This window comes from Prenolepis imparis, unplaced genomic scaffold (assembly GCF_030444845.1).
Source record: "Prenolepis imparis isolate NDT839.2.m4 unplaced genomic scaffold, iyPreImpa1.0 SCAF_5, whole genome shotgun sequence".
In the NCBI taxonomy this organism is placed as follows: Eukaryota; Metazoa; Arthropoda; class Insecta; order Hymenoptera; family Formicidae; genus Prenolepis; species Prenolepis imparis.
The window spans coordinates 13577027-13602547 of NW_028141163.1; the positions used below are offsets into that span (position 1 = coordinate 13577027).

At 37.3% G+C, this 25521-nt stretch overlaps 2 protein-coding genes across 3 annotated transcripts; one reads left to right on the top strand and one right to left on the bottom strand.

Annotated features, from left to right (window-relative positions):
- The first annotated feature begins 295 nt into the window (after positions 1-295).
- Positions 296-5249, top strand: LOC145936664 (N-acetylgalactosaminyltransferase 6). Its single transcript, XM_083039082.1, has 2 exons — positions 296-1040; positions 1904-5249. Exons 1-2 carry the CDS (start codon positions 855-857, stop codon positions 3524-3526), a joined length of 1809 nt encoding a protein of 602 aa, XP_082895208.1. The 5' UTR covers positions 296-854; the 3' UTR covers positions 3527-5249.
- Positions 5250-5708: 459 nt separating this feature from the next.
- On the bottom strand, positions 5709-25424 carry Faf (ubiquitin carboxyl-terminal hydrolase-like faf). 2 transcript variants are annotated; one of them, XM_083039080.1, is made up of 30 exons: positions 25286-25424; positions 23880-24092; positions 23515-23779; positions 23113-23338; positions 22889-23023; positions 22630-22786; positions 22238-22561; positions 21782-22039; positions 21602-21700; positions 21240-21514; positions 20944-21145; positions 20524-20853; positions 20086-20420; positions 19754-19994; positions 19534-19671; positions 19162-19440; positions 17329-19079; positions 16831-17004; positions 16622-16763; positions 16089-16393; positions 15750-16000; positions 15496-15671; positions 15213-15409; positions 14987-15114; positions 14629-14795; positions 14255-14520; positions 13928-14157; positions 13653-13855; positions 13220-13560; positions 5709-12938 (listed from the first exon to the last, which is right to left on the bottom strand). In XM_083039080.1, exons 2-30 carry the CDS (start codon positions 23943-23945, stop codon positions 12791-12793), a joined length of 7809 nt encoding a protein of 2602 aa, XP_082895206.1. In that variant the 5' UTR covers positions 23946-24092; positions 25286-25424; the 3' UTR covers positions 5709-12790. The 2 variants fall into 2 exon arrangements, with proteins under 2 accessions (XP_082895206.1, XP_082895207.1); XM_083039081.1 differs by lacking the exon at positions 25286-25424 and adding an exon at positions 25029-25231.
- Between the last annotated feature and the right edge of the window lie 97 nt (positions 25425-25521).

Sequence of the window (25521 nt, forward strand, 5' to 3'; positions counted from 1 at the left end):
CGTATAGAATTGATGGAGAGAACGAGTTTTTTCCTAGAGCACACGCGAGAGAGATCCTTGGAATCCGTGTTAGTGTTGTTAAGTCCAGGCTGGTCTTTTTATCTGTACCATAAAACGTTCATTTTGATTTTAAAAGATTCCCATGATTGAGCCTATGCATATAAAATATTTAACATTTTATAATTATTTACCTGTAATATTTTTTATCTTATTTTATTTTCGCACCTATTGATTATGACACTTTTAATTTCCAAAAACCAATAAGCAGTGTGAAAATAAAGTGAAATAAATAATATTACATGTAAATTATATATATGTATGTAGTTTTATAAGAATTATTTAACATTTTACAATTGATTATTCGCATGTAATATATTTTATTAATAAATAATCAATTGTAAAAAATATTAAATAATTCTTAATGAAAGGGCAAGAATTAAAGGATCCAAAAATATTAAAATACAATACTTCGCGCTCCTTATTAATAAACTTTGAATTAATTTTTTAGAAACAAAGTATACAGGACTTTTGCAACACTTCACCGCATTCCAAGGCGCATGCGCGAAAAAACCGGGCTGGCACCGTTTCCGATCTCCGATCGGCGTCAGTCATCGCGTGGCAGTTGCGCGTGTCGTTTGATTTATCACTTGTGCGCTAATTCTCCTTATCAGAATCTCGCATCCGCCGAGACGCTACAGCCGCGAGAGAGTCGACGAAGAAGAGATTTCGGTCGTCGAGCGGGCAAATGACATCACGTCGCAGCAAGGTCGTTCGCCAGGTACGCGAGGAGAGGCGAGGAGTCGAGGTTAAGTCCTCGTGATGAGACCGGCTAGCGACATGATTCTCTCGCGAAGATGAGACGAAACGTGATCAGCCTAATCAAATTCTTCCTCCTGGCGGTGCTTACGGTGTTCCTGACCATCGTGGTGTTTCGTTATATGCGCTCACCGCCTAACCGTCAGACCTCGACGCCACTTGACGTTTTGGCAGCGGCGGTCAATTCGAGGAGCAATCGAGGAAACGACGAACATCTGGATCAGGTACGGGATCAGGTGGAATTGAATGAAGTCGATCGTAATTTCTCATTAACGGATTTCAATTCTCCCGGAGACAATTGATTTAAAAAATGAATATTTTGTTGAATTTAATTTTCTTAAAAAAAAAAAAAAAAAATGACGGCAGAATAAATTTCGCGTTAATTTTGTCAAGTGAGGAATTGAGAATTGATATGTAACTTTAATTGGTTTTAATTTGCCAGATATAGAAAAAGAAAATAGGTTATCAATTATCGTGTTTTAGATATTGTTGATAATATTATATATAACATCGTTCTCAGATATACGAATTGATATTATATGCTGATTATATGAAGGATTATATTAGATAACATATACGCCGGAAATCCACGTTTCACAACAGTTAGCAAACGAGTTTTGGTTGCATTCCTAGTGGCCAGGAATGTACGAAGGCTATTACGCACCCAAGACAATTGTTTTTTTGTGATGATAAAAATTTCATTTTCTGATGTCTAAAAGTCTAAAGCCGTAATCAGACTAGAGATTGAGATTGGGATTAGATTGAAATTTCATCAATCAGAGCAAAGTTTACAAACTTGAGATTTGTTTTCTTTATTTTGATTGGTTATATTTCAATCTAATCTTAATCTCAATCTCTAGTCTGATTACGGCTTAACATACTTTGCATCATAGATCGTTGTCATTTTTTTAGCTATTGCAGTATTTTTAAATATGAAGAAAAAACTGAGAATTATATATATATTTTTTTATTTTAATCTATAAAATAAACACGCATATTTAACTAGAGAAAATTAGTTTGTTACAAAATAATAGCAATATTATTTTATTTCCAATTATTTCTAATTCGATTTTTACATGTTTCACAGGATGAAAAAATCGATTGGCATGACTATGAGAAGATTAAGGAGGAAGAGGAGCAAACTGGAATGGGAGAACACGGAAGACCAGCGTTCCTTTCCCCATCCCTCGATACACGGAAGGAAAAATTATATCAAGTAAATGGATTCAATGCCGCTCTCAGCGATGAGATCTCGGTAAATCGTTCAGTGCCTGACATCCGCCATCCAGATTGTAGGAAGAAGAAATACCTGAAAAACTTAGATCCGGTCTCTGTGATAGTATCCTTCCACAACGAGCACTTAAGCACGTTGCTACGAACTTGCTGGAGCGTAATTAATCGCTCGCCGCCCTCTCTCCTGGAGGAAATTATATTGGTCGACGATGCCAGCACGAAAGTGCAGTTGAAGAAGAAATTAGACAACTATATTGTGCAATACTTGCCAAAAGTATCGATCGTACGATTAACAAAGCGTTCGGGATTAATCAGAGGCCGATTGGCGGGCGCGAAGGCGGCCAGAGCAAAGGTTCTCGTATTCTTGGACTCGCACAGCGAGGCTAACGTGAATTGGTTACCACCATTGTTGGAACCCATCGCGCAAGATTACAAAACCTGCGTTTGTCCGTTCATCGATGTGATAGCCTACGAGACTTTCGAATACAGAGCGCAGGACGAAGGTGCCCGGGGGGCATTCGATTGGGAGCTGTATTACAAACGACTTCCGCTGCTTTCGGAGGATCTGAAGAAACCCGCGGAACCGTTCAAGAGTCCCATAATGGCGGGTGGTCTGTTCGCCATCAGTGCCAAGTTCTTCTGGGAGTTGGGCGGTTACGACCCAGGCTTGGATATATGGGGCGGTGAACAGTATGAACTCTCCTTCAAGATCTGGCAGTGCGGCGGACAAATGTACGACGCGCCGTGCTCCAGGGTCGGCCACATTTATCGCAAGTTTCCGCCGTTCCCTAATCCCGGCCGCGGCGACTTCCTAGGAAAGAATTACAAGAGGGTTGCCGAGGTGTGGATGGACGAATACGCGGAATACATTTACAATAGACGGCCGCATTTGCGGGCGCTGGATCCGGGAGATTTAGCGGAGCAGAAGGCCCTGCGCGCGAAATTACACTGTAAACCGTTCCACTGGTTCATCGAGAACATAGCCTTCGATCTCGTGGAGGTTTATCCGCCCATCGAGCCGGACGACTTCGCCTACGGAGAGATTAGGAACATGGGCGCGACCGAGTTATGTTTGGATTCGAAAAAGCGGAAGAGGGACGAGCTTATCATGGTGGATACTTGTATCAAGGACGATCCGAAAGTGTTGGGTGAGCAGGAATTCCGACTGACATGGCACAAGGATATCAGACCGAAGGATCGCACAGATTGCTTGGACGTGTCCAGAGGCGAGGAGAAAGCGCCTGTGAGCCTTTATCCTTGCCACGGGAAGCAGGGTAATCAATTGTGGCGCTACGACATCGAAAAGCAGTGGTTGCAGCATGGTTATTCGTCCAGATGCCTGGACACCGACCCGGGCAGCAAGAGAGTGTTCGTGACCGCGTGCGATAAATCGTCGCCCACTCAAAAGTGGCGGATAGAACAAGTTAACATGAAGGCCATTAATAATTGGGAGAACATAGGACCCAAGCTCAAGTGAATTTCTCCTTTCCCTTGTACTGCCATTCTCTTAGACAGGTAGGCCGGATTCCTATTCGTACAGAAAGGAACGATCCCTTTATTACTAGTCATCACACAAATTTCAACTTGAAAAACATATTGCGTTTGTATTGATGATTGATGACGAGCAGGAATCATCACGCGATCAAAATAATTTTGCACGTAGCGTAAAGATTTTCGTTCCTTTAGATATATTAGATTGAATAGTAAGCATTTTTTTTCATATATATCGACAAATCTATACATATCGCATAAGCGCTCTATCGTGCCTTACATTACATAGCCATACGCAGAAATATAATACTTTACTATTATTAAGAATCATAATAATCTTAACATTTAAGTTTTGACTTAAAAAGAATCGCTCAAATTAATATTATGGTAGACGTTATATTCTTTCAAAAAAATGTTGCTTATTAAGCAGGACTGATATATTTCATTTGTATCATAGTTTAAGTTATTGCAGCAAAATTAACAAAGTTTTAGACAGTCTATTGAGAGAAACTGAAAATTTATACAGAATTACAAAGAGTTACAAATTATCACATTATTTTCTCGAAAATTATGAAAAGTATAACAAAAAAGAATTTTTTTCTTTTATCTGTTAAAGTTTTCTAGAACTTATATGTGTGTGATATATAAAATGTGCAACTGAGATCTTTAAGGAGAGCAGAGAAAGTAAGTCTTCCTTTTTTTTTAAATGTTTTAAATTCTCTTCTCGTTAATAGGGGCGGAAGGGAGGGGAAGAGAAGATAGCGGCCTATATACCACACAAAAGATTCCATTAAACTATAAAACTCTTCAAAAGAGAAATTCTTTTTGTTATCTCTAATAGTTTTCGAAAAAATAGCTTGTAATAATACTTCATGTAACTCTCACCATGTATAATAATCATATAATTCTTTACATTACTCAATATATAATATATATATTATAGTCTGTGTATGAACAAGTATTATGAACTATTTTTTTATCTAATTAGATTATTTTAGCCAGAAAGTATATAAGATTGCTTTCTCATAATGCTATCATAAGTAAATTGTAGAATAACATGAAATACGAAATATTTCTTTTTACAATAAAAAGATATTACGTGCAACAAGATATAAAGTAAAACATATAACGTTATATAACGCTTATAACATTAGTTATATATAAGTTCAACTTTTCTTTGAAATATATCTTCAATTGAGTAATGAAACCGACACACTTTATTGTCCCAAAAAAATTCTTTTGTTTTAATTTTATAATAAAATACGTATATAGAAAATCGTGATTGTTATTGAAAGTTATTCTGCAATATACTTAAAACTGATCAAAATATTAAATGGGGCATATAGAGATTGCGTTAGAAATAAACAAGAGCATTTAAAGATTTAGTTAGTTTCTTTACATTCATAAAACTCAATGTATGTACTTGTTTATGTTTGAGCATGGATCGTTGAACGAATGTGAAGTGGTAAATGGATGTTGTATAAAAGAGATATTGTTAACTGTCTGTGATTGTTGGTATATTTGGGCTTTCATTTTTGTGACTATTTTTATAGCATATTTATATATACATATGATTTTCATAGAAAAAAGGTTTGTATTAAACTCATATATATTTTACGATGAATGTAAATACCAATCTGATGATGAGGAAACGAGGATACGCAATAAAGTTATAACTGCAATCAATCAAATTTCGTGCTGGTATTAATACTCAACAAGTATTTTGCAAAGTACATCGATTATCTTCCTTTTTTTAAAGGATAAATTGATAATGGAAAGATAAGAAGCTTTATGTTTAAGAAACTTTTAATTACAGTAGTATTCTGACAAGTAATTTCGATAAATCGTAATATTTTTTTCTGCCATTCTTATAATAAATTATTATCGAATACAATTAATCGTATAATTCATATCAAACTTTATAAAATAATTAACTAATATTACGTGTTTTCTAGTTCATGAACATTCTGTTTATTTTTAATTACAACTTGTCACTTATAATATCATAGAAATAGAGATTTGCAGTCTCATATTGGTCCTATATTAATACTTGAACGAAATATTATATTATTATTTTAATACTTATCGGTATAATGTTAATATTAATTCTAATTTGAATGAAATAAGAAAATTCGCGAAAAGGGGAGGAGACGAAGTTGTGGCATATATTTGTTTAAACTTTACTTTATTACATTCTGTTAGAAATAATACACAAAAGATTCCGCAGGCGGCAGAGATCTCCTTACTGCATACACACGTGCGGGTATATCACCCCTTTCGTAAGTGAAAGCTCCCCGCGAAAAATTGGCAAACCGTCGCCCGCAACCCCCCGTGTGTATATATGTATGTATTTCCGTGTGTATGTGTGTATATATGTGTTTATATATGCGTGTGTATGTGTGCATTTCTCTTTTTATTTGAAATCACCCAGCGACCGCGCGCGCACGCCAGCACGTTGCATCTAATTGAGAATATACACAATCTTAATAATTATACTTCTATTATATTTACATGTATATATATATATATATATATATATATATATGTATATCGAAAGAGAGAGTCTGCGAGGGACCATAAATAATCGCGCGGGTCGGCGGCGGCAGAAGGGTCGCAGGATCGGTTGGCGAGTTGTTTTTACGAGCTCGATAAGACGAGTTTAAATGAAAAATGCCTGCATAAATGCGCCATTTTTTTTTAAAACGGATATGTAGCGCGCAGGACGACCTGAGCGCTTTTGTTCTTTTGGGGGCTTCCAATCTCGCGCATCTTAAACGAGACAAATCTATCTCGTTTTTATTCTCGCCTATCAAACAACACACGGAACTAGAAGGCATCCTCGGTAAGACGTCTAAAGGACCGATAATTCCTGCGATCTTAATATATTGTCGGATCTATTAAATCCTAGTATTTCGAGATACATTTAAATCCTAGTGGTTTTTTTTACACGTCCTTCAGACGTTTTCCGGACGTCTTTTGGAGTTTTGTATTGTTCGCGTATCGTCATCCTGTTGTTCTCAAAAGACAAGGATCTCGATTAAGGATCCAGGAAGTACGTACGCGAAGACAAAATTACGAGCGAAAACGTGAGCCTCGTAGTTTCTTCATCCGGTAATACTCGTTCCGTATTTTTTTTTAATTTGTAAACGCGAAACAGCTAATTTATAACAAAATAACGAAAAGAATTTAATAAAAACACTTGCAAGCGCGAACATTTTTAATTGATTACCTCGTAAACGTCTTTGTGTAAAAAAAAATATCAGAATTTATGAAAATTAGATTGAATATATGTGACGTTAATAATTTTTAAGACAATGTTATTTCGCGATAAAAAATAGATCGGTTTCATTTGATATCTTCCGATTGGCAAAGTATGTGAATAAAAATTTCTTTTAATGCGCCTGCAACATTTTCAAGTCTTCTAAAATTTGTCTCGCTTTGGAAAATCTTGTCATTTTTCTTCGTGTTTCTATTACGCGTATTAAGAGTGTGACATTTCTTTTGTCAAAAATATAATGTATAGACTATTTTTGTCCGCAATATCGAGTCGAAAATACGTCACGTGCGCGAAAATTAATAGATTTTTCTCATTCTTATTTTTTTCGCGATTTCTTTATAATATATTTTTCTCCTTCCCATGTTATGCAAATAATTCGGATGGGAAGTGAGAGTAATTTTCGGAACCGACCGGAAATCGGTGTTCGCGATGCCTGTCAACGTACTCTGTTAATATCCTAAACAACACAGAAGTCCAAAAATCGTCCAAGAGACGTGAAAAACGTCCCAGAAGTGTGATGGACATTTTCCGGCGACTTTGCGACATCTGCGTGTTAATTTTACATTGATCTCATTTTTTTTTTAAGTCTCGATAGCATTTTTTTTCTCTCGCCATCGCACACAGTGTATCCTTAACACATTTACTGTCCATTTATTTTAGCTCTCTTACAGCCTCGCTACTGCATCCTGATCGCGTTACTGATTGACTATTTCCTAATCGAATTACCAATTACACATTCTCACTCTTGATTTTTGTATTTGGCTAAAAAAGGTTTTTATTTCAGAAATTGCATAATAATACATACGTGATCATAAACGTATAGGTAACATTATTATCAGCGATACGTCCATGAATCGTATGCGTCCATACGACAAATTCGTAGGAACGTTCATGTGTGGACAGTAAACACGTTAATAATCCTGCATAATTCCTTACATTTATGTGTACTCGTCCATCTCGCCTATAAGCGCAAAAATGTTCTCTTTATTTGCTAACATCTATCATCCAATCAAGTTCCAATATTATAATGTCACATCCACGAGAGAGGAGGTTTCGAATCTGGCCTCATCTCCTTTTCTTCGTGTCAAAAATCTTATCTAGCATTATTATTAACGTGCCGTCGAAATTGTTCGTCAATTAATTTGTTAATGGCAAGTCTCTTCAATGAGACTCTTGCATCTTAATAATCAATCCTGTATACATGTTATATCGTTTCTCTTATATCTTGCGTCTAATTCTCAGGTTTCGTTTCAGTATTAAATTGAACGGAATGACAATTTCCAGAGTCTCGCTGGGGCAAAGCAAACGCTAAATAACAGTATACGGAAATTCTAGACTCCGTAATGTATAATAGATCATTGTTTTCCTAGCTTTTTATATCGCATTGCGATTAAATTGTGCTATGGGCGAAAGTAACAGCGCAGTGGCATTTACATTAATTCTACTCTGTTTACGCTCGATTCTCGTAAATTTTAACTCTTTCGCCATGACGCGATTCAAAATATCAAAGAGAGTTCCAGACAATAAATTATTTGTCGGTTTAATTTTTTTTATTCGTGTCGCACATTGTTTCTACACTTTTTACTTTACTTCTCTTTCATTCACTCATTCACTCTCTTCAAAAAAACACTGCGTATTTGGTTTCGTGTGAAGAAAGCGTAGAAACTAGAAAGCACAAACATAAGTTATATAATATCTCACGCATTAATAGAACACAATCGTCTCAAAATCAGGGAAATTGAATATTTCAAAATTGATTTCAAAAAACATTAAAATGGAAAAACTTTTGTGGACAAGAAGATATTTTTACATATATTCGAGAATACTATGTGCGAGCGATAATCAGCCAGTCCTTTTTAGAGCTCCTCTCATTTTGAGAATACTGTGTAAATTTGATCGAAGTTTCTGTTTCTACTTAATGAACAAGTCTTTGTTTTATTTTCTTTCGTTCTCAAAGTTTTCAAAGCTAAGTGGCTTGACACTTATTAAATGCGTCGCAGCGAAAGAGATAAATTAATTAATATATTTTTAGTGTCGAAAAGACTCTACGAGCGTATAAAAAGATGTTTACGTAAATGTTAAACGCGCGAATAGAAGTGCGAAAACATATGCTTCTCATATTTAACTTTGGTAAGGATTACGTTTGCGAAACACACAGACTGGCCCAAGGATCATACGTCAGGATCGATATTATGTCAGAGCCTTAAAACCGATATTATTCATCTTCGGTGAATTCGGATCTTTAGCCTGAACGCAGATTCATGACCAACAAATCGCTGTTTGACAAATACTTTTCTATTCATTCCTTAGATGGTAACTAATTAAATAGTTTCGTAAACGATATTGACGATTCGAACGATCGCGCTGGTGCACAAAGTATTTACAGTGGATGATAAAAATGACGTCCCTTCTTCCTTCCTTTAAAATATTTTAACAAAATTTTGTGAAGCATGATGAGAAAGTTTACACAAATTCTGTTCGAATAAATTTTAATGTGTAATTATTTTTCAACAATAGAACGAGATTATAAAAGAGGGAGTGCACTCGATGCATCAGCGCTCGCGATCGTAAAACAAAGTACAGCGTAAATATACATTGACTTGCAAGTAATCGAGGTAGTTTACAAATGACGAGTCACTAGCTCACACGTCAAAGGCAAATGAGAAAATGCGGAGAAGAAATCGCAAATCGAAATCTGCAGAAACGTTCACGGTCTATTGTGTTAATGAAAAAAATTGATGACAATGAGCGACAGAGCGTATAATCTCTTTCCACGGTGTTAGTCTCATTTTATTTTTCTTATTAATCGGAGCTCCGAGAACATCCCACAGATTTATATTAAATGTGTATGAAACTATTAAATCTTCCCTTTCATTTATTCGTAATTTTATTGACTAGAGCGTTATTCGCGCTGAATACAATTAAAATTACCTTTAGAACTAGAACTAAAGAAACGTCGATGAAACTGATATTTTTTCTGTTTATGAGAATTAGCTTTACGAGCATACAATTTAAAGAACGATTTTGGTTTCTACCAGTGCACGCATTTGCCTTTGATTTTTTTTTTTTGACTTCTGTCTGACGACCCTCGTACTCGAAAACATAAAATCGCAATGCGCCGAAATACATAAAGTAATTAATAGCAAATTTCATGGTTCGTCAATTTATATCTGCGAGATGGGATCACGCATATCATAAAACTGGTGCACACACAAACCTCCCTTTTTTTCGTTTCTCTCTTCCCTTTACTTTATTACATACACAAGCATTGTAGGAATAATCGTATATAATTCCGACGAGTTCAAATTTCCAATGTAAAGACGTTTCATTATGTTTGCAAAAATAAGTAGAGGCGATTTTCGCTTTGCATCCTCGTAGCATTCTCGCGAAATCTATATTCAGCGAAATTACACTAATGTTAAATGATGTATGTACGCGGGAAAATGACATTCCGTCGCAATCTCTACTGTCCCCCGTCTCTCTTCCTCCTTTCTTTTTTAGACTACAATGCCGAGCGCTACTTCATCTTGATGGCAGAAACGAGACAATTTCAGCGATCTTATATTACGTATAATGCGCGCTCGGCTATCGCACACAGTTTATGTCTCCCTTATTTCTACCACGCATAAGATAAATGACACTAGTATCATGACACTTCAAGTTTTTGTGAACCATATCTCTCTCAAATTAAAAAAAGAAAAATAGAAATGAAGTATCTTTTATACATGATATTATACGCTTATTATTTAGTGGGGGTAAAATTAAATATTAAATAATTATAGACTACATTTCGTGTTAACAAAAGTGAACTTAGCATACAGTCTGTGTACAAAAACCAGGATTTACAATAGCGTTTCTCTAAATCTCAATGTATATATAATAGGAATATAATAATTTTTTTTTATCACATATAAAAAGCAGTTGTCTGTGTAATGTCTCTATATGTACATGTTTGAGTAAGATTAGGTACCATTATTATTTTTAACCAATAGAAGCTATTATATAATTTGGTACACTGTGTTTAACTCGGTATTCGATAAATACGAACAATAATAATCAATACGTCATTATTTCCTGGTGTCTTGACATAGTCGTTGGTTTTTCGCACGAAATCCTATTATACACACGGCTCGCTTATTCCACGTTACATGTGATTTTATTATTTCTCTTTTTTTCTTCTTTTATATAAGATTATTTTTATATAATATTCTATATATATAACACACACACGTTCCTTTCTTTATTCAATAAGTCAGAGCAATGGCCAGTTCATCAATTCAAAGGTCGTTTTTGTCACTCTCTCTTTTTCTCCGTCTCTATTTCTCATTCTTTCTCGTAGAATATGTTACGTGGTATGCCGGGACGATTTTATCGAAACGCGCTATGATCGTTCTCACAATTTTTGCGAAAAGACCACAGCTCTATCAACGATATAGGTCGTACCATACAACGATACAAATTAATTATTTGTTTGCTCCATATCGTCTTTGCGTCTTATTACTTGCGTCACGCTTTTTCTTTTTCAATTCCTTTTCTCCGTAAAAATTTGTGCTCCGAATGAGGACAGTGTTTTCATTTTATTCTTACGGGACAACTCGATTTAACGTCGTATTTAACGTATTATGCGTCATGATAAACTAGAGTGGCCCGCAGCAACCACGTTTCGGGTTCCGAAATACGTTTCAACGGTCGTATAAATATCTCTCTCATCGATGAATATTATATCGAATCTTACGCAAGTTTCCTGACAAGTTTCTAGCTTCTTTTTCCCTTTCTTTTTTTCATAGTCAACTCAACAAGCGAAGTATAAGCAATCAAATTTGAAGCAACAACTTGATTCTTAAATATCTACCTAAAAGTACAATGGAGTCGCACAATGTCAAAGGCACAACTCTTTCAAATCGGTCGAACTGAAAGAAAGCACAACAGGAGGCATCATTGGCGTATGTTGAAATTTTAGCAGCACGGAAGGCCGCCGGATAAGTGTCTTTCTTCCAGAATGCTCGAGATTATTAAGTACAAGAAGGTTCTTTTATTCTGTTGTTAAAAGATTAAATAGCAAAAGCTATGTTATACATATATCGCACATAGCTATATGCACATAAATACATACATACATACATAAGAATATATGTATATATGTATATATGTATATATACATACATATGTTAGAGCATAGCTTCGCGATAACTGTGCTTTCTCTGAGATAAGATGAGAATATACTAACTCGTTTTTCTCTTTTTTTTTTTTTTTTGTAATTGTATCTTTCGATCATTAAAAAGTTCTATTTCAACTCTTCTTTTTTATTAGTAACAAATTTACATAGGCATACGGAAAATTATGGTTTATATTCTTGTTTTCTAATCGGCAGAGAACGGGATTCCGTAACACTACTCGCTATACATTTATACAATCTTATGATACTCGTTAAGCTTGAATCGACATGCATTAATCGAGGCAAATGAAACTCTTAGCTGTACTATTAGTTTTATCGATCTCTCTTAAAAAGAGAGAGAGAAAGAGCGCGCGCATCTTTATATATTTTTTTCTTTTCTTTGTCAAATTGTCATTTCTAGAATTGGAAGCCAAACAGTTGTCGGGGGACACAAACAGAATGATGAATGACAAACAATGTCAAGATTAAGGAGAAAAAAATTCGTCGAGAATTGATTGCCTCAACCAGCATGCATTAATTCAGTTCTCAGTCGTAATCGTTTCCCATTTCGTTTTCTCATTTGCGATTCGAACATTTATAGCGCGTCATATTATCAAAAAGAACTATCCACAATGAAACTAAGAGATTAGCACGAATTTGTTAAAGATCACTAAAAAAAAAAGACAAACCCTCACTTGTTATATCTGTACATATGCTGCTACTGTTCGCCACCAAGCTTCTGGCGCAGTAATATCTAAGTATTCCGAAATCATTTCACTGAGGCAGCAACTTGGTAGAACATCAGTGTTCAGCGTTCATTATGGATCCTGACTGGTATTTTGTGACGACTCACAGTTCTGCGGATTATGCATTTGAAGCGCTAAGTGGGGCGTGTGTACTGGAGAAGGTCCTGGTTGAGGCTGTTGTTCTTCTTGCATTTGTTGAATTACGGTAAAATCGGGATAACTGCAAAAAGAACGAACAATTGTGAATTTGTGCTTTCATCAAAAAATAATCATATTATTTATAAAAATGATAGCTATTGGATAAAATACAATATCTAATATCTAATTCAATAAAACATTCATCGATAAATTCTAAACTGCAATATGTAAATATTTGTAACGTACAGAGAAATTTAAGTAAGCGATATTTTCTAATTATTACCACTAGAATTATATATATATATATATTTGTTTATTTATTTATTTAGTATATAAAAGATATAGTATGGTTATACAACTTACTCCATAGATGATACTCCAGAAACCCATCCTAAGTCTCTATTGTTACGCCTCTTGACTCGGTATGAACTTTGGAATGAATTTTTAGCAGAAATATTGGAATATTTAAATGAGTTGGGAGTCTGATATGTAAACACACGTTTTTCAGCTTCTTCCGCGCAATCCTCGCTTGTCTCTTCAACTTCTGGTTCCTCGTCCGGACATAATTCGCATGCTCGTTCCAAAGTCTTCCTCGCACTATTGCTACGTTCCAAAACATACCCATTCGCGGAATCATTGGATTGTGCTGGCGGAGACCAATTATTGTACGCATGTGTATAAGGCGCCGTAGAGGCATATGGTCTCTGAAAATAATATATTTATTCAGCATTTATAATTATCTTATTAATATCGTGCATATGTGAATTACTATTTTTAGCTGTTTAGCGGTACACACTTTGTCGAGTTCATCGTGGAGCCAATCTATGGCGTGACTCCATTTTCTCTTCAGTTCCGGACTATGATGTAAAAGCTGATGGGCAGGTCTACATTTACTAAAGAGCTGTACCATGCACTTGATACACTGATAAGCTCTTTTTTGATAATGGTTTTTACTTCTTTGGATTGTTTCGAATAAACCCTCCCGTTCGTCGGGAACTCCTGAAAGATACAGTCTCGATAATAATTATCACGGAACCAACTTCAATGTTTCGCGCGAAAGAACAAACTTACCCTTGAGTGCGTTGTGCACGCGATGCGTCTGCCAGGAATCTTCCATCAATAGTATCGTAAGCAGCAGATCCGTATGATGCCTCAACTCGTGAGTATACGCGAAACCTATTTGCCACAATAATTCACTGAGCACCGTTCGCGACAGGTGTGGATTCTCCCAGCAACAGTATTGCAATAATTTAACCGTGTCCTCCGTCACATTAGCGTCTTCGATCAATTTTTTGATGTAACTGTATTTTCAGGACAGAACAAGAGTAATATAAAGTTGAATAAAAAAAAGGCATATTATTTCCCGCTATTAAAAATACGAATTAATCAATTTCTCACCTAGTACGGACAAACAATATGTCAGCCGCTTGCGGCTGGATGGGCATAAGATACTCCGACTGACAGGCGGGATCTCCGTACGGATTCGGTAAAGGTTCTGCCCGGGTCTGCGTGTGACTCGAGTGCGCTTTCGACGACACATCGCAGCACCGTATCAACATGCTTACCACTTGATGCAGTTTAGTCAATTCGGGATACTGATACTTTATGGTAGGCCCCGGGCCTTCGTCAATGGCGACCAACATGAACGTAACCGGGACATTTAGCTGCAACGAAAAAAAATTACTTGAAATTAGATACGCGCGCGAGAGACGCGATAATATCAATATCAACGATTTATATATCTAATATGTATAATTGTCTTCTTTTTTTACCTTAAGCAATTGCGCCTTCTCGGCGAGACCGAGCGAAGCGTACGCGTGAAAGAGGGAGAAGTAATGAGGAAGATGACGCCCGTGATCTGAAATTTCGCGATGCAGCAACGACAGTACCGCGTGTAACAGATGATCGCTGAGCGTTGCTACCGGATCCAAGAGTATGGCTAATAAAAAAAAATATATTTATGAATTATACAAAAAATGCATGTGGTGTGTATGTATATTATTTTTTATTATAAAATTATTTATAAAATATTTTATAATTATAAATATTTTATAAATAATTTTATAATTAAAAAAAAAATATATATATATATATGTATATATAATTTCTATTTAATTGTTTAGTACTCACTCGGTGCATTTAGGCTGGGCGGAGCACATGGACCATCTTGTAGAGAAACATGTGCAAGGAACACCAAAATCTTGAGAAAAGCAGTGCGTACTTCTGTACTGGGACAACTCAAGAGATATTCACAAAATCTATATAGATAACAAATAATTAATGTTATTAAAACTCAAATGTTTCTCTCTCTCTTTATGTGGATAGATTATGTATTTCGAAAAATCTGTTGAATTACCTATGCGGGTGATTGAACAATACTTCATTGGCGAACCAAGAACGCACTGTTTTACTGCTACGCAAATGATGACATATGATGTCGTACCAATCTGTCGCCGTTCCGCGTAATGTTTTTTTAGTATGAAAGCCCGTATAGAAGAGAAATCTTGATGCTAATTGAACCGACAGCATTGCAAGCTCTTCCGCTTCGGGACTCTAAAAGTATGCGAATATGTTTATTAAATGAGAAAAACCTGTTGAGAAAGTATGTGTGTATCTTATATATGCGTCATGCAACTCACGAGTTTCTCATTTAGATTCTGTCTGTTAATATTATGTGGATTACAGGACACCAATTTCTTGATAAACTGAAAATATTCGGCACTAAATTGATTTCGGTGGTGCATAAATTTTATATTCTGCTTCCGCACGCTGTATTCTATCGCCGATGGCATTTTCATAACTCCTAGTTTCGTATCTGAAAAGAAACGATCGCGATAAACGAGACGCTATATCAGCTGAGATCGATCTTACAAAATTTTATCGATATACTTACACAATGACAATTCATTTACACTCTTCATTAGAGAATTCTCTTCTACATCTAATCTCGTATAAAATAACATGTACGCGTTCCACCATCGCTTCTGTTTGCGATAACTCATTCGCTTGAGCATATGATCAAATACCTCCCCTAAATAATCACCGCCAAAGCATTGAGATTTCATTTCTTCTTCCTCTTCCATTTTACATTCCGTCACGTCGCCGTCATCGAACTTGTACCACTTGGCAGTACCATCATTTAACCTGCAAAATTATTGAATATCAATTATTAAAAATTATTGAAAGAGTTTGTTCGTCGGTCAGTTACACGTACACGTATTGTTAAAATTACCTGTGTAAGATGTAAGAATAGTAATGGCCACCGCTAGCCTGACCGCTGTGAACCACGATACCAGTTAATTGATACTTGGTGCACGTTCCTTTCACAGATTCTTCATAGTCACAATCTATGACCTCTCCCTCCAGTTTAGCTAAACCAGAAACGGTATAGGGTTCCATATCCAGATCTCGCGGAAACTCAAAATAATCGTTGAATTTTATGGCGCATACGCGCTCGAAGTCATACTCGAATCTTTTCAATTGAATCGCCAAAATGGGTGGCAGTTTTTTTACGCACAATCTCTTTACTGTTACGACCTAAAATAAAACCCAAGATATGTAAAATATTTAATCGAGTTGAACTTTGTCTTTAGTTTGTTTTTAAGATGTATAAAAGATCCATTTGTACTTAAAAAATATATAATATTCCCATCGCTGATAAACTATCATCTCTCATTATGTCTCTTTTTGGAAATTATTTTTATTACGATACTTTCAAAGGATCTTTTATAGATTTGTAAGAATGTATTAGTGAAAGAATCATACTTTTTTGTTACACTTATCACAATGGTAAGCGTCTGCACCTTCTAGCAATTCTCCCTTTACGTATTGCTCAAGAGAATCCAATAAATTACTGTGATTCCGTATGTCCACGCTTATCACACTGAACGGTTCTTCTTTGGAATATCTGAAGACAATGTAATGCGGTATTACAGTTTACCGAAGAAAGAAATATGTAAGAACTAAAAAGGTACCTATGAGGGCAACCTTTGCAGATTTTTTGGTCGCTATACGAGCCACCAAGAATCTTGCCCATTATCTGCTCGTGTCCTAAGGCTTTCAACGCTTCGTCTAGACTTTCTACCAGACTCATAAAAAATTCTACCGCGTCTTGCTGTTCTCTAAGATTTACAGGTTCTCCTTGAAGCCTATAAAAATTGAATTCTCTCATTAACTGCTTAGCGCATACATAAAAAAACATTAAAATTTATACATTATTATATAGTAAATATTATATAATATATATTATATTAATTACTAATTATAATATAATTAATTAATAATATATTATATATAATAAATATTATATAATAATATATCATATATATATATATATATATATTAGTATAATTATACATATATGTATATATATATGTAATAGTTATATATTATATAGCAAAACTACATTTCTAGCAGACGTAAATCATTGTGCTAATTTTAACTTGTAAAAATAAAATTGTACTTATTCTTACTTGAAATGCTTCCATAATCCTCTAGGTATGTAATATTGTAATTTGCTATAAGCCAAGTGACCGAATATTGCTTGCACTTGCTTCAAAATACCGATATTATATTCCTTTCTAGATTCATCGGCGCCGCACTTTTCTTCGTTCGTATCATTGTCGTTCGTCTCGATCGTCTGCTCCCCTTCGATCCTCTCCTCGCCCGAGAAATCCTCATTTAAATCAGTCGCCGCGCCTTCCGCCGCCAATAGTCCGACCCTAATGCTCTCCACCATGTACAATTGTTGTAATACTGAATTCATGTAGCAAGTTGCCCCTGCATTCTTCAAGCCTACGAAACCTTTAAGCGGTCTATGACCCACAGGTGGTAGATAATCCCACTCGGCCAAAGGCTCGTCCTTCTCGGAGTAGAACATGTCGGTGAGCATTATGACTAGAAGTTTCATGTTGGGTACACAGCCTACGCAAAGACCTACGAGCAAGTCGAACGCGGCACTAGTCGATTGAGGAGTACTGCAGACCGGACACGCTTGCGATGGGCTCAGTTCGCCGGTGCTGCGTAGCTGCAGCATCAGACGAGACGCAGGGAACACAAAGTCCTCGACCAATTCCTTGATCAGGTTAACCCCGTGCTTTTCGTCGGAGCCGATCTCGTATTTTTGGCTTGGCGGTAAAAAGGCCAGCAGTTCCTTGGTTAGACCGAGGTGACCCTCGAGTAAGGCCTCGTCTACCTGAGTCTCTCCGGTCTCCTTCATGTTATCCCGAACTTTCTTCAACCACGCTATCTCCACGTTTAACAGCGTCTCCGCGGTCGTCAAGGGACAGCCCGACATATGCGCGAAGTTCAGTAACCGGCACAGAAGTTGAAAGTATTCGTGACTCTGCTTCGCGTTCTCCGTAACGATGGTGTTTAAAACGGCGAAGAGAAGAGTTATAGTAACCAGTAACGTTTGATGTCCGCCACTGCACCACGTCGAAATGAGAAAAAATTGCTCGCCGGCGGCAATTCTAATGGCTCTCGACGTACTAAGTAGCACCAGGTCTATCAGGAAAGTGTGCCATATCTTGTCGCGCGATAACGTTTCTAACGCCGATGGATTCAACACAAGGGCGATCGTTAGCACTTCGAGCGCCTCCTTACACACGAGGACGTCGTTGTTATCGGGATTTCTCTGTTCCTTCTGATTAATCTCGTGCATCGAGTGAAGGACGTCGTTCGACGCGTTAATGTTATTCAAGTTACCCGTGGATGCGGCCCACGCTAATCTAATTATGGCACGTATAGTAGCCACATCCGGTAATTCCCAGGAAAGGGCCTGCACGAAAAGCTGCCGACATCGATCGGCCTCCGGCCCGCCGGATAGCATTCGATGGGCCAGATGCTGCGCCAATTTGGCCGCTACGCTTCTCAACATGTATTCGGTACTTTGATTCGGTACACTCTGAAGTGCCTGTTTGAGTACTGTCACTCGACCGCGATTGTTAACGTGATTGTCATGATTCTCCGGAGTACCGCTTTGAACCTCGTCCATCACGCATGCCATCACGTTACCCATCACTGTCAGAAGAAGCTTGCATAATCTCAGCACTGTTAAATACGCAGAGCGTTTTGTAGTCTCGTCCGCATTTGGTAAAAACTTGTTTTTGGTTAGCATATCGAGGATAACGCCCGCTTCGCCGCATTTTATGAAATTATATTGAAATTCAAACGCTCTCTCCGACATGGGGTCGAGAGCAGGCATCAACAAAGTATACAACACCTAAAAATAAAATAAAAAAGAAACGTTAATGACAGTACAGGCGCAAAGGTGTAAAAATAAAATTTGTTTAACGCGCACTCACCTCTAAATTGTATAAAACTTGGCTAGGACTCGCAGTAAAAAATAGAGAATCTACCGTCGTATTCTGCTCGTTACAATGATACTGAGAGGGGTTCTGTAAAGCTTCGTCGTCTATGTAATGACCAAATAACCACTGTAATCTTGTTACAGTGAAGGTATCCGGCGGCACCAATTGTAAGAGATTTCGCGCACCGTCACGCAATTGCGAATGTTGAAGCGTGCAGCCAAGATCTGCCAATTGAAAGAAGAATGTCGCGTATTGCGACCTCTGCGACATGACCTGAGAACGAAATTGCGCAATTAAATAAATAAGAATACAATATATAAGAGATGCGGGGAATGCAATGATTAAATTTTACGTTAATAAACTTACCACACCGGGCAAACTGTTCTCTGCCTCTACATTTGGCCCGTCGTACGGATGATGCGGGGAACTAGTAGAGCTGTCAGAGCTACTATCCGGTGAGCTTGGCATATTGCTATTTACTTGACTGAGCTTCGCAGATAATAACTAAACGAAAAGCAAATATTCATGAATTATACGAATCTTTATGTATATTAAACTTTTTAATAGTCTTCTTATTGATATTCACCATTTTATCTCTCAGTGGAATCTGAGAAAGGAGTTTCCTATCATCGGACTGTTCCAGCGAATCTCCATTAATAAATAAATCGAGTTTCACATTCGTTCCGCTTGCTTTAATCCTACGTAATATCTGACGTCTCAATGAAGCTAACGTGTCATTACTATGCGTGAAGATATCTATGTCGTCGACGTTTCGACCAGGACTCGCAAAACGAATAACAAGTGACAGATGCTTGCCACGAGCTGCTCTGTAATTGAAATAGAATTTGAATATTGCACTTACATCGGTATGTGCGTTTGTAAGAAGAAACAAGTTCTCGTTATTATATACAACTTTACCTGTGCAATGGTAATATTTTTCGTTCCCCTGGAAAAGCTGTATCGCACTCGTTTATATATTCCTGCAAAACTTTCATAACGCGACACATTTTTATGGCTTCCATTTTAATTTTATTTGTCATTTGTTCTTCACGTTCCTCTTTTCCGTCCAAATATACTCTGCTCAAAACAGTCACAGTATCATAATGAGCTTTCAGTCTGTCCATGCATTCCGCTATATACGTTTCATGAAATGCTAAAACAGACGACTGCAGTCGTGGTCCTAAATTAGTATTCACTTCCTTTAAGAGTTCTATGCCCCTGTTTGCAATTTCCTCTGGGCTATTTGTTACTACCTATAGATAAATAAAATTACCATTGTTATGCAAAAGTACATATACAACATGTAAAACAAGACGAAAAAAAATGCAAAAATAAGAGAGATGCAACATTACGTACTCTCCATAAATAATCAGTCCCAATTAAATCCACATCATCCATAAGAAATGTTCTACGTTTCAGCTTCAATTTTCCTTCCTTAGAATTAACAGCTTTAAAAAATCTTTCGTAACATTTAATACCGCTTTCTGTAAGTAATGTCGGATCTAATTGCAGTATATTATTTTGAAAAAAGTCTTTGTTTATTGCTGGATCTAAATCTGGCTCGTCTCCCATAAGCTTAGAGAACCATTTAAAGCACGCCTCGCGATCCGAAACAAATACACCCTGCTCGGCTAAACATTGCCAAATCTGCTCCGCCTGATCGGCGCATAACCATAATTGTCCATCCTGAAAAATCCATGTAATGTTATTCAATGTATTTTTTAACAGAAAAATTCATGCTTATCTCAGTATTCCAAGATCTGGAATGTTTCCTACCTTTAATAGGAAACGCAAGAAATTCAATCTTTCCTGCACTTGCATAATATGATTGTAGCGATCATCAGGCATGAAAGTATTCACGTCGATTTCAGGATTTTCTTTCACCAATTGTCGCACTTTATCCATATAATTTGTTAAACTATTTGTTACAAGTATCACTACTGAATGTTCGCTCTGTAAACGCTCTATTACTTCTTGCCTGTGTAATAACAATAAAGAGTATGTGATCAATGTAATGTAATGTGCAATGTGTATCTACATGTATATTTGTGTATGTGTATATGTACACATACCTGTAATGCAAATGATGACTACGTGTACTATGACCCAAGTTGGGATTTGGTTCATAAAGGCAACATATTTCGCGAATTTGCTTTAATGCAGGGAGGGCCCACTTATCGCCATTTTTCAACTCTTCAACACACTTGTCCAACCAGATTGTCTTTTGCGCGTCTCTTTCTTGCGAACATGAATAATCAAGAATCTTTACGTGAGCATTCAACGCCTGATCCATAATTTCTGTAGGGACTTCATCGGAATGAGCCAAAGTCCAAAAAAGTGTCAACACCTGGCGATAGAAACAGTAAAGTATTTCAAAGTCTCCGAAATATATTTACATGTATATGAACGTATATATATTGAAGATTCGTCTAACCTTGTGTGCCATAACGCCATCCTTATCATCCTCTGCCAGTCTCCTAATCAGTTCTAGTAATTTTTCCCGTTGTTTTTTATTGGCAGTCCTCCAACTTGTCTAAAAAATTGCACATTTGATTGTTAAATTTTATGCGATTTAAATTTTGCGATAGTATTATTACACTATTGTAATAGATACCTGAAAACACTCAAATAAATGGTCAAGTTGTTCAGGACTAAAATCCCAAGCTAATTTGGCTAACAAATCATGAACGTTTTTCACAATCGCCTCGTGTTTACCGGCTTGAGCCGCCCAAACAGCATCCAAATCTTCTAATGTAAGTGCACGTTCTTTTATAATAAAGCGTAAGATCTTCTCCAGCTTTTCTACATATTGCGGCTGATGTAACGAATCTCTGAGTACAATTTCCAAAACGCCATTGTCTTTAATCCATTTCTGTATCACAAATAAATAGTCCTTAAAGATCTTTACAAAATTTATGATATAATTGTCAAATTCATGTGGTATATATATATTTAGTGAAATATTCACATAATACAATACAATACACTTTCTCTTTAACATGATTTAAACATTATATCGAGATATAAATATATATGTATATAATATTGTCGATTTTTAGGCAAAACTTACTGCCATACGCTCTGCTGTAAGCCATTCTTCCTCCTCCACTATTGTATTACGATGCTGGTGATAACTAACACTAGATATTACTTTATTAACTTCATTTAAAGCATTCATCTTCCCATTAAAAGAAGAAATTTGTAAGAGTCTCAATATCATCTTCAGTCTCAGTATTTCCAAGTTCTTTATCATCTCTTCCTGATGAGGTACTCGTGACACCAAGCATTTAGCAGCTTTGATTATGGCTGATATTGCATCGTTTTTTGATTCGTTTTTTGCCTCCTTCTTCAACTCGTCATCGGTTAAATTATTCAAAATAAGAGGTACCATTTCCTATATAACAATATTTTTTGAAACTTATATAAATAACGATTAATGATAAATTAAGAAAAAATACTTACAACAATAGGCATCAAATATTTAACTATCGTGTGAACAGTCAATAGTTCATAACACAAGCCAAAAGGTCTGATTAAAGCATAAATAACTGGCACTGTTAAATTACGTCCACTCTGAAATCTAGAGAGCAAAATTTCAAAGCCGTTGAGACTCCCGAATCTGCAACAGAGATTTATATCAATTTGTATTGAAATAAAACACGTTTGCACACATACACAATATATGTGTGTACATATATATATATATATATATATAAAATACCTGTTTATAAGATCTACTAGCCAACCACGGGGACTTCGCGAATCAGGTGGTGGGCGAGCGTAAAGTTCCTCATCAGGAATATCACTACCAGGAGGAACGGTTTCAGAAACTCTTACTGCATTAAATGTGTGAAATCTAGAAACACAAATTTTGTCGATATATAAGTATAATCATATTAAAACTCATATCTCGTAATCAAGAAAAAAATTAAAATATACACTTACTTATTACTAGGATTAAAAACCATCGCCAGTAAATCAAGTAGAGGAAACCAATCTTCGTCTAATTTCAGGACACATAGTTCCACCAAACGTGCACAATTAGCATTAATACAGTTGTGAATATTTAATTTCCAACTGTTTACTGCATCATCTGTTAATATTTTGGTAAATGAGATTGTGAGACCTTCTCGAAAAAAGCGTTGACACGCTTCGCTTTGTACATCAATTCCTGCAATATAGTAAACACAAATTGCTACATTCTAATACATAGCAAAAAATAAATGCTACTATACAATCTAAAATGTTTAATTACACTAATACAGGAGTACAATCATTTATAATATATGCATATAAACAGATAAACAATTATAGAGAATCATCTTTAAGAAATTTACAATGTATTACCTTTTTTACAAAGTTCGATACTGGCTTGTAACAGGCACTCTAATTCTTGTTCGGGTAGAACTGGTACAACCCATCGTGGACTAGATATCTTTTCATGAAGCATATTAAGTTTGGAAATAGGAAATTCAGGTTCTCCATGAAGTTGATTGCTATCCTCCACTGTAGTGATAGCGTCATTGTTGCATTCTGTTTGTACCACATTCTCAGTGAGTTGGAGTCCCGACATTGTGTCGGCCAATTGTTGCGGGCCTGGTGGACTGTGCATCTATACAGAACAGATTTTTCGTACATTTTACTCGTGTGATGCAATCAAAGCATATTGCAAACCATTTTTTGCCAAATAACTTTATAATCTAAACACATACCTGTGTATTTTGCTGGCTGTCGGGAGGGTCTATGCCAACTCCCTGGCCCCTAGTGGCAATCGTCATTTTACACGTTCTTTGTTACACCTCAATTGTCTCAATATCTCTTGGTCCAATGATTACACCACCAATAACAAGCATCCAACTTATATACTGACATTAAATATAATTGTATCCTAAAGGCCTTGTTTTAATAAACTATACCTACATTATCTGAAACAAAGGAAGAGAGAGGGCACAATCTTAAACACTGTGTTCTTTAGAGTTTGCTGAAAAACAACCAAGAGAGTTTAGCGCAGCTGCGTGCATCAACAATGACAATTATCAAATTCAGTTTACGAGCTCAGGAGCAATAAAAGAATTTATAAATTTCTCAAGCTCTACAATTCTCGACAGTTACATAAGCGTTTATTTTTCGAATAAATCACAACAAAAATTATAGCTCGCAAGGCGATATATATATTCGCGGATAATAATATAAAATATCCTAATTAATAATTATTCTAAACTTTTCAGAGAAACGATCGCGGCTGCGGTCGGCCGACAAATCTACGTGTTGGCTCGCTCCAACCGATGAATAGTTGTGACAATCGGTCGAATGTGCCCGAAAACGCATTCGCGGAAATCGGACCACGCTAGGGCTTCGTTTTTAAGCAACGTAGCGCGATGGGACTTACAGACGGACAGGACAAACGAAATTCTCTCTGTCGCTGCGAGGAAGAGCGAGTAACTTTACATTCTCAGGATCGTGCGATCGCGCAAGATTACGATCTCGAGTCATCACCGCCGCAGAGGAACGAGATGAACGCGCGAGCTGTCAAACGTCAAGGAGTCGACGTCGCCGTCGACGTCGACGATGACGACGACGGGGAGCGGCCGGTGTTCCGAGACGGGATACGAGGCTTCTCCGAGAAGTCGCGCACGACGAACGAGTCTCGACGAGGAACAGGATCCGCACCGGACGACGAGACGAGAAACACCCCAGAGACGAGGTAGTACGGAGTCGAGCGTACGAAAAGGAGCGAACAACGGGGGAGAGAGAGAGACTCGAGACGGCTCGTCGCGATAAATCGTCGTCGAGATCACCCGGAGGACGATCGCGGAGGACGATCGACGACGAGGAGGATTCGCGCGGCTGGCTCTACCTACGCGACTTATTCAGCGATAATCCTCGGCGGTCCAGGCAGCGCCTATTTTCGCTGCACGTTCGCCGCGACCGGGCTAAAACCTCTCCGGACAAAATGGCGACTATCCTAACGATTGGCACTGCCGTATATTAACAAAAGCGCCGACTATTTCGGCCCACGAACCGCCCGAATACGCGGACAGCCTCGATCCGCGGCGACGATCGCACCGCGTCCGGGGAACGATCGGCGCGACGTATCCCTCGTCGCCGGGGAACGCACCTTTACATAGTAAACGTTGTAGAAATTCGTGTGTTGCACTTTTTTGACGTGACGTTACGGAACTCAACTGGCAAATCTGTAAACACGACTGTCGCGGCGCTGCGGTGCCCGTCCGAGACGACTTGGGGGTGACGAGTGACGGCCGCGATTGGATAGTTTCCCTTGGCACCGTCGTCGCCGATGCCCCGCTCGACGGTGATGGCCCAATGCGAGAACCTTTCCGATTCACGCGGCAA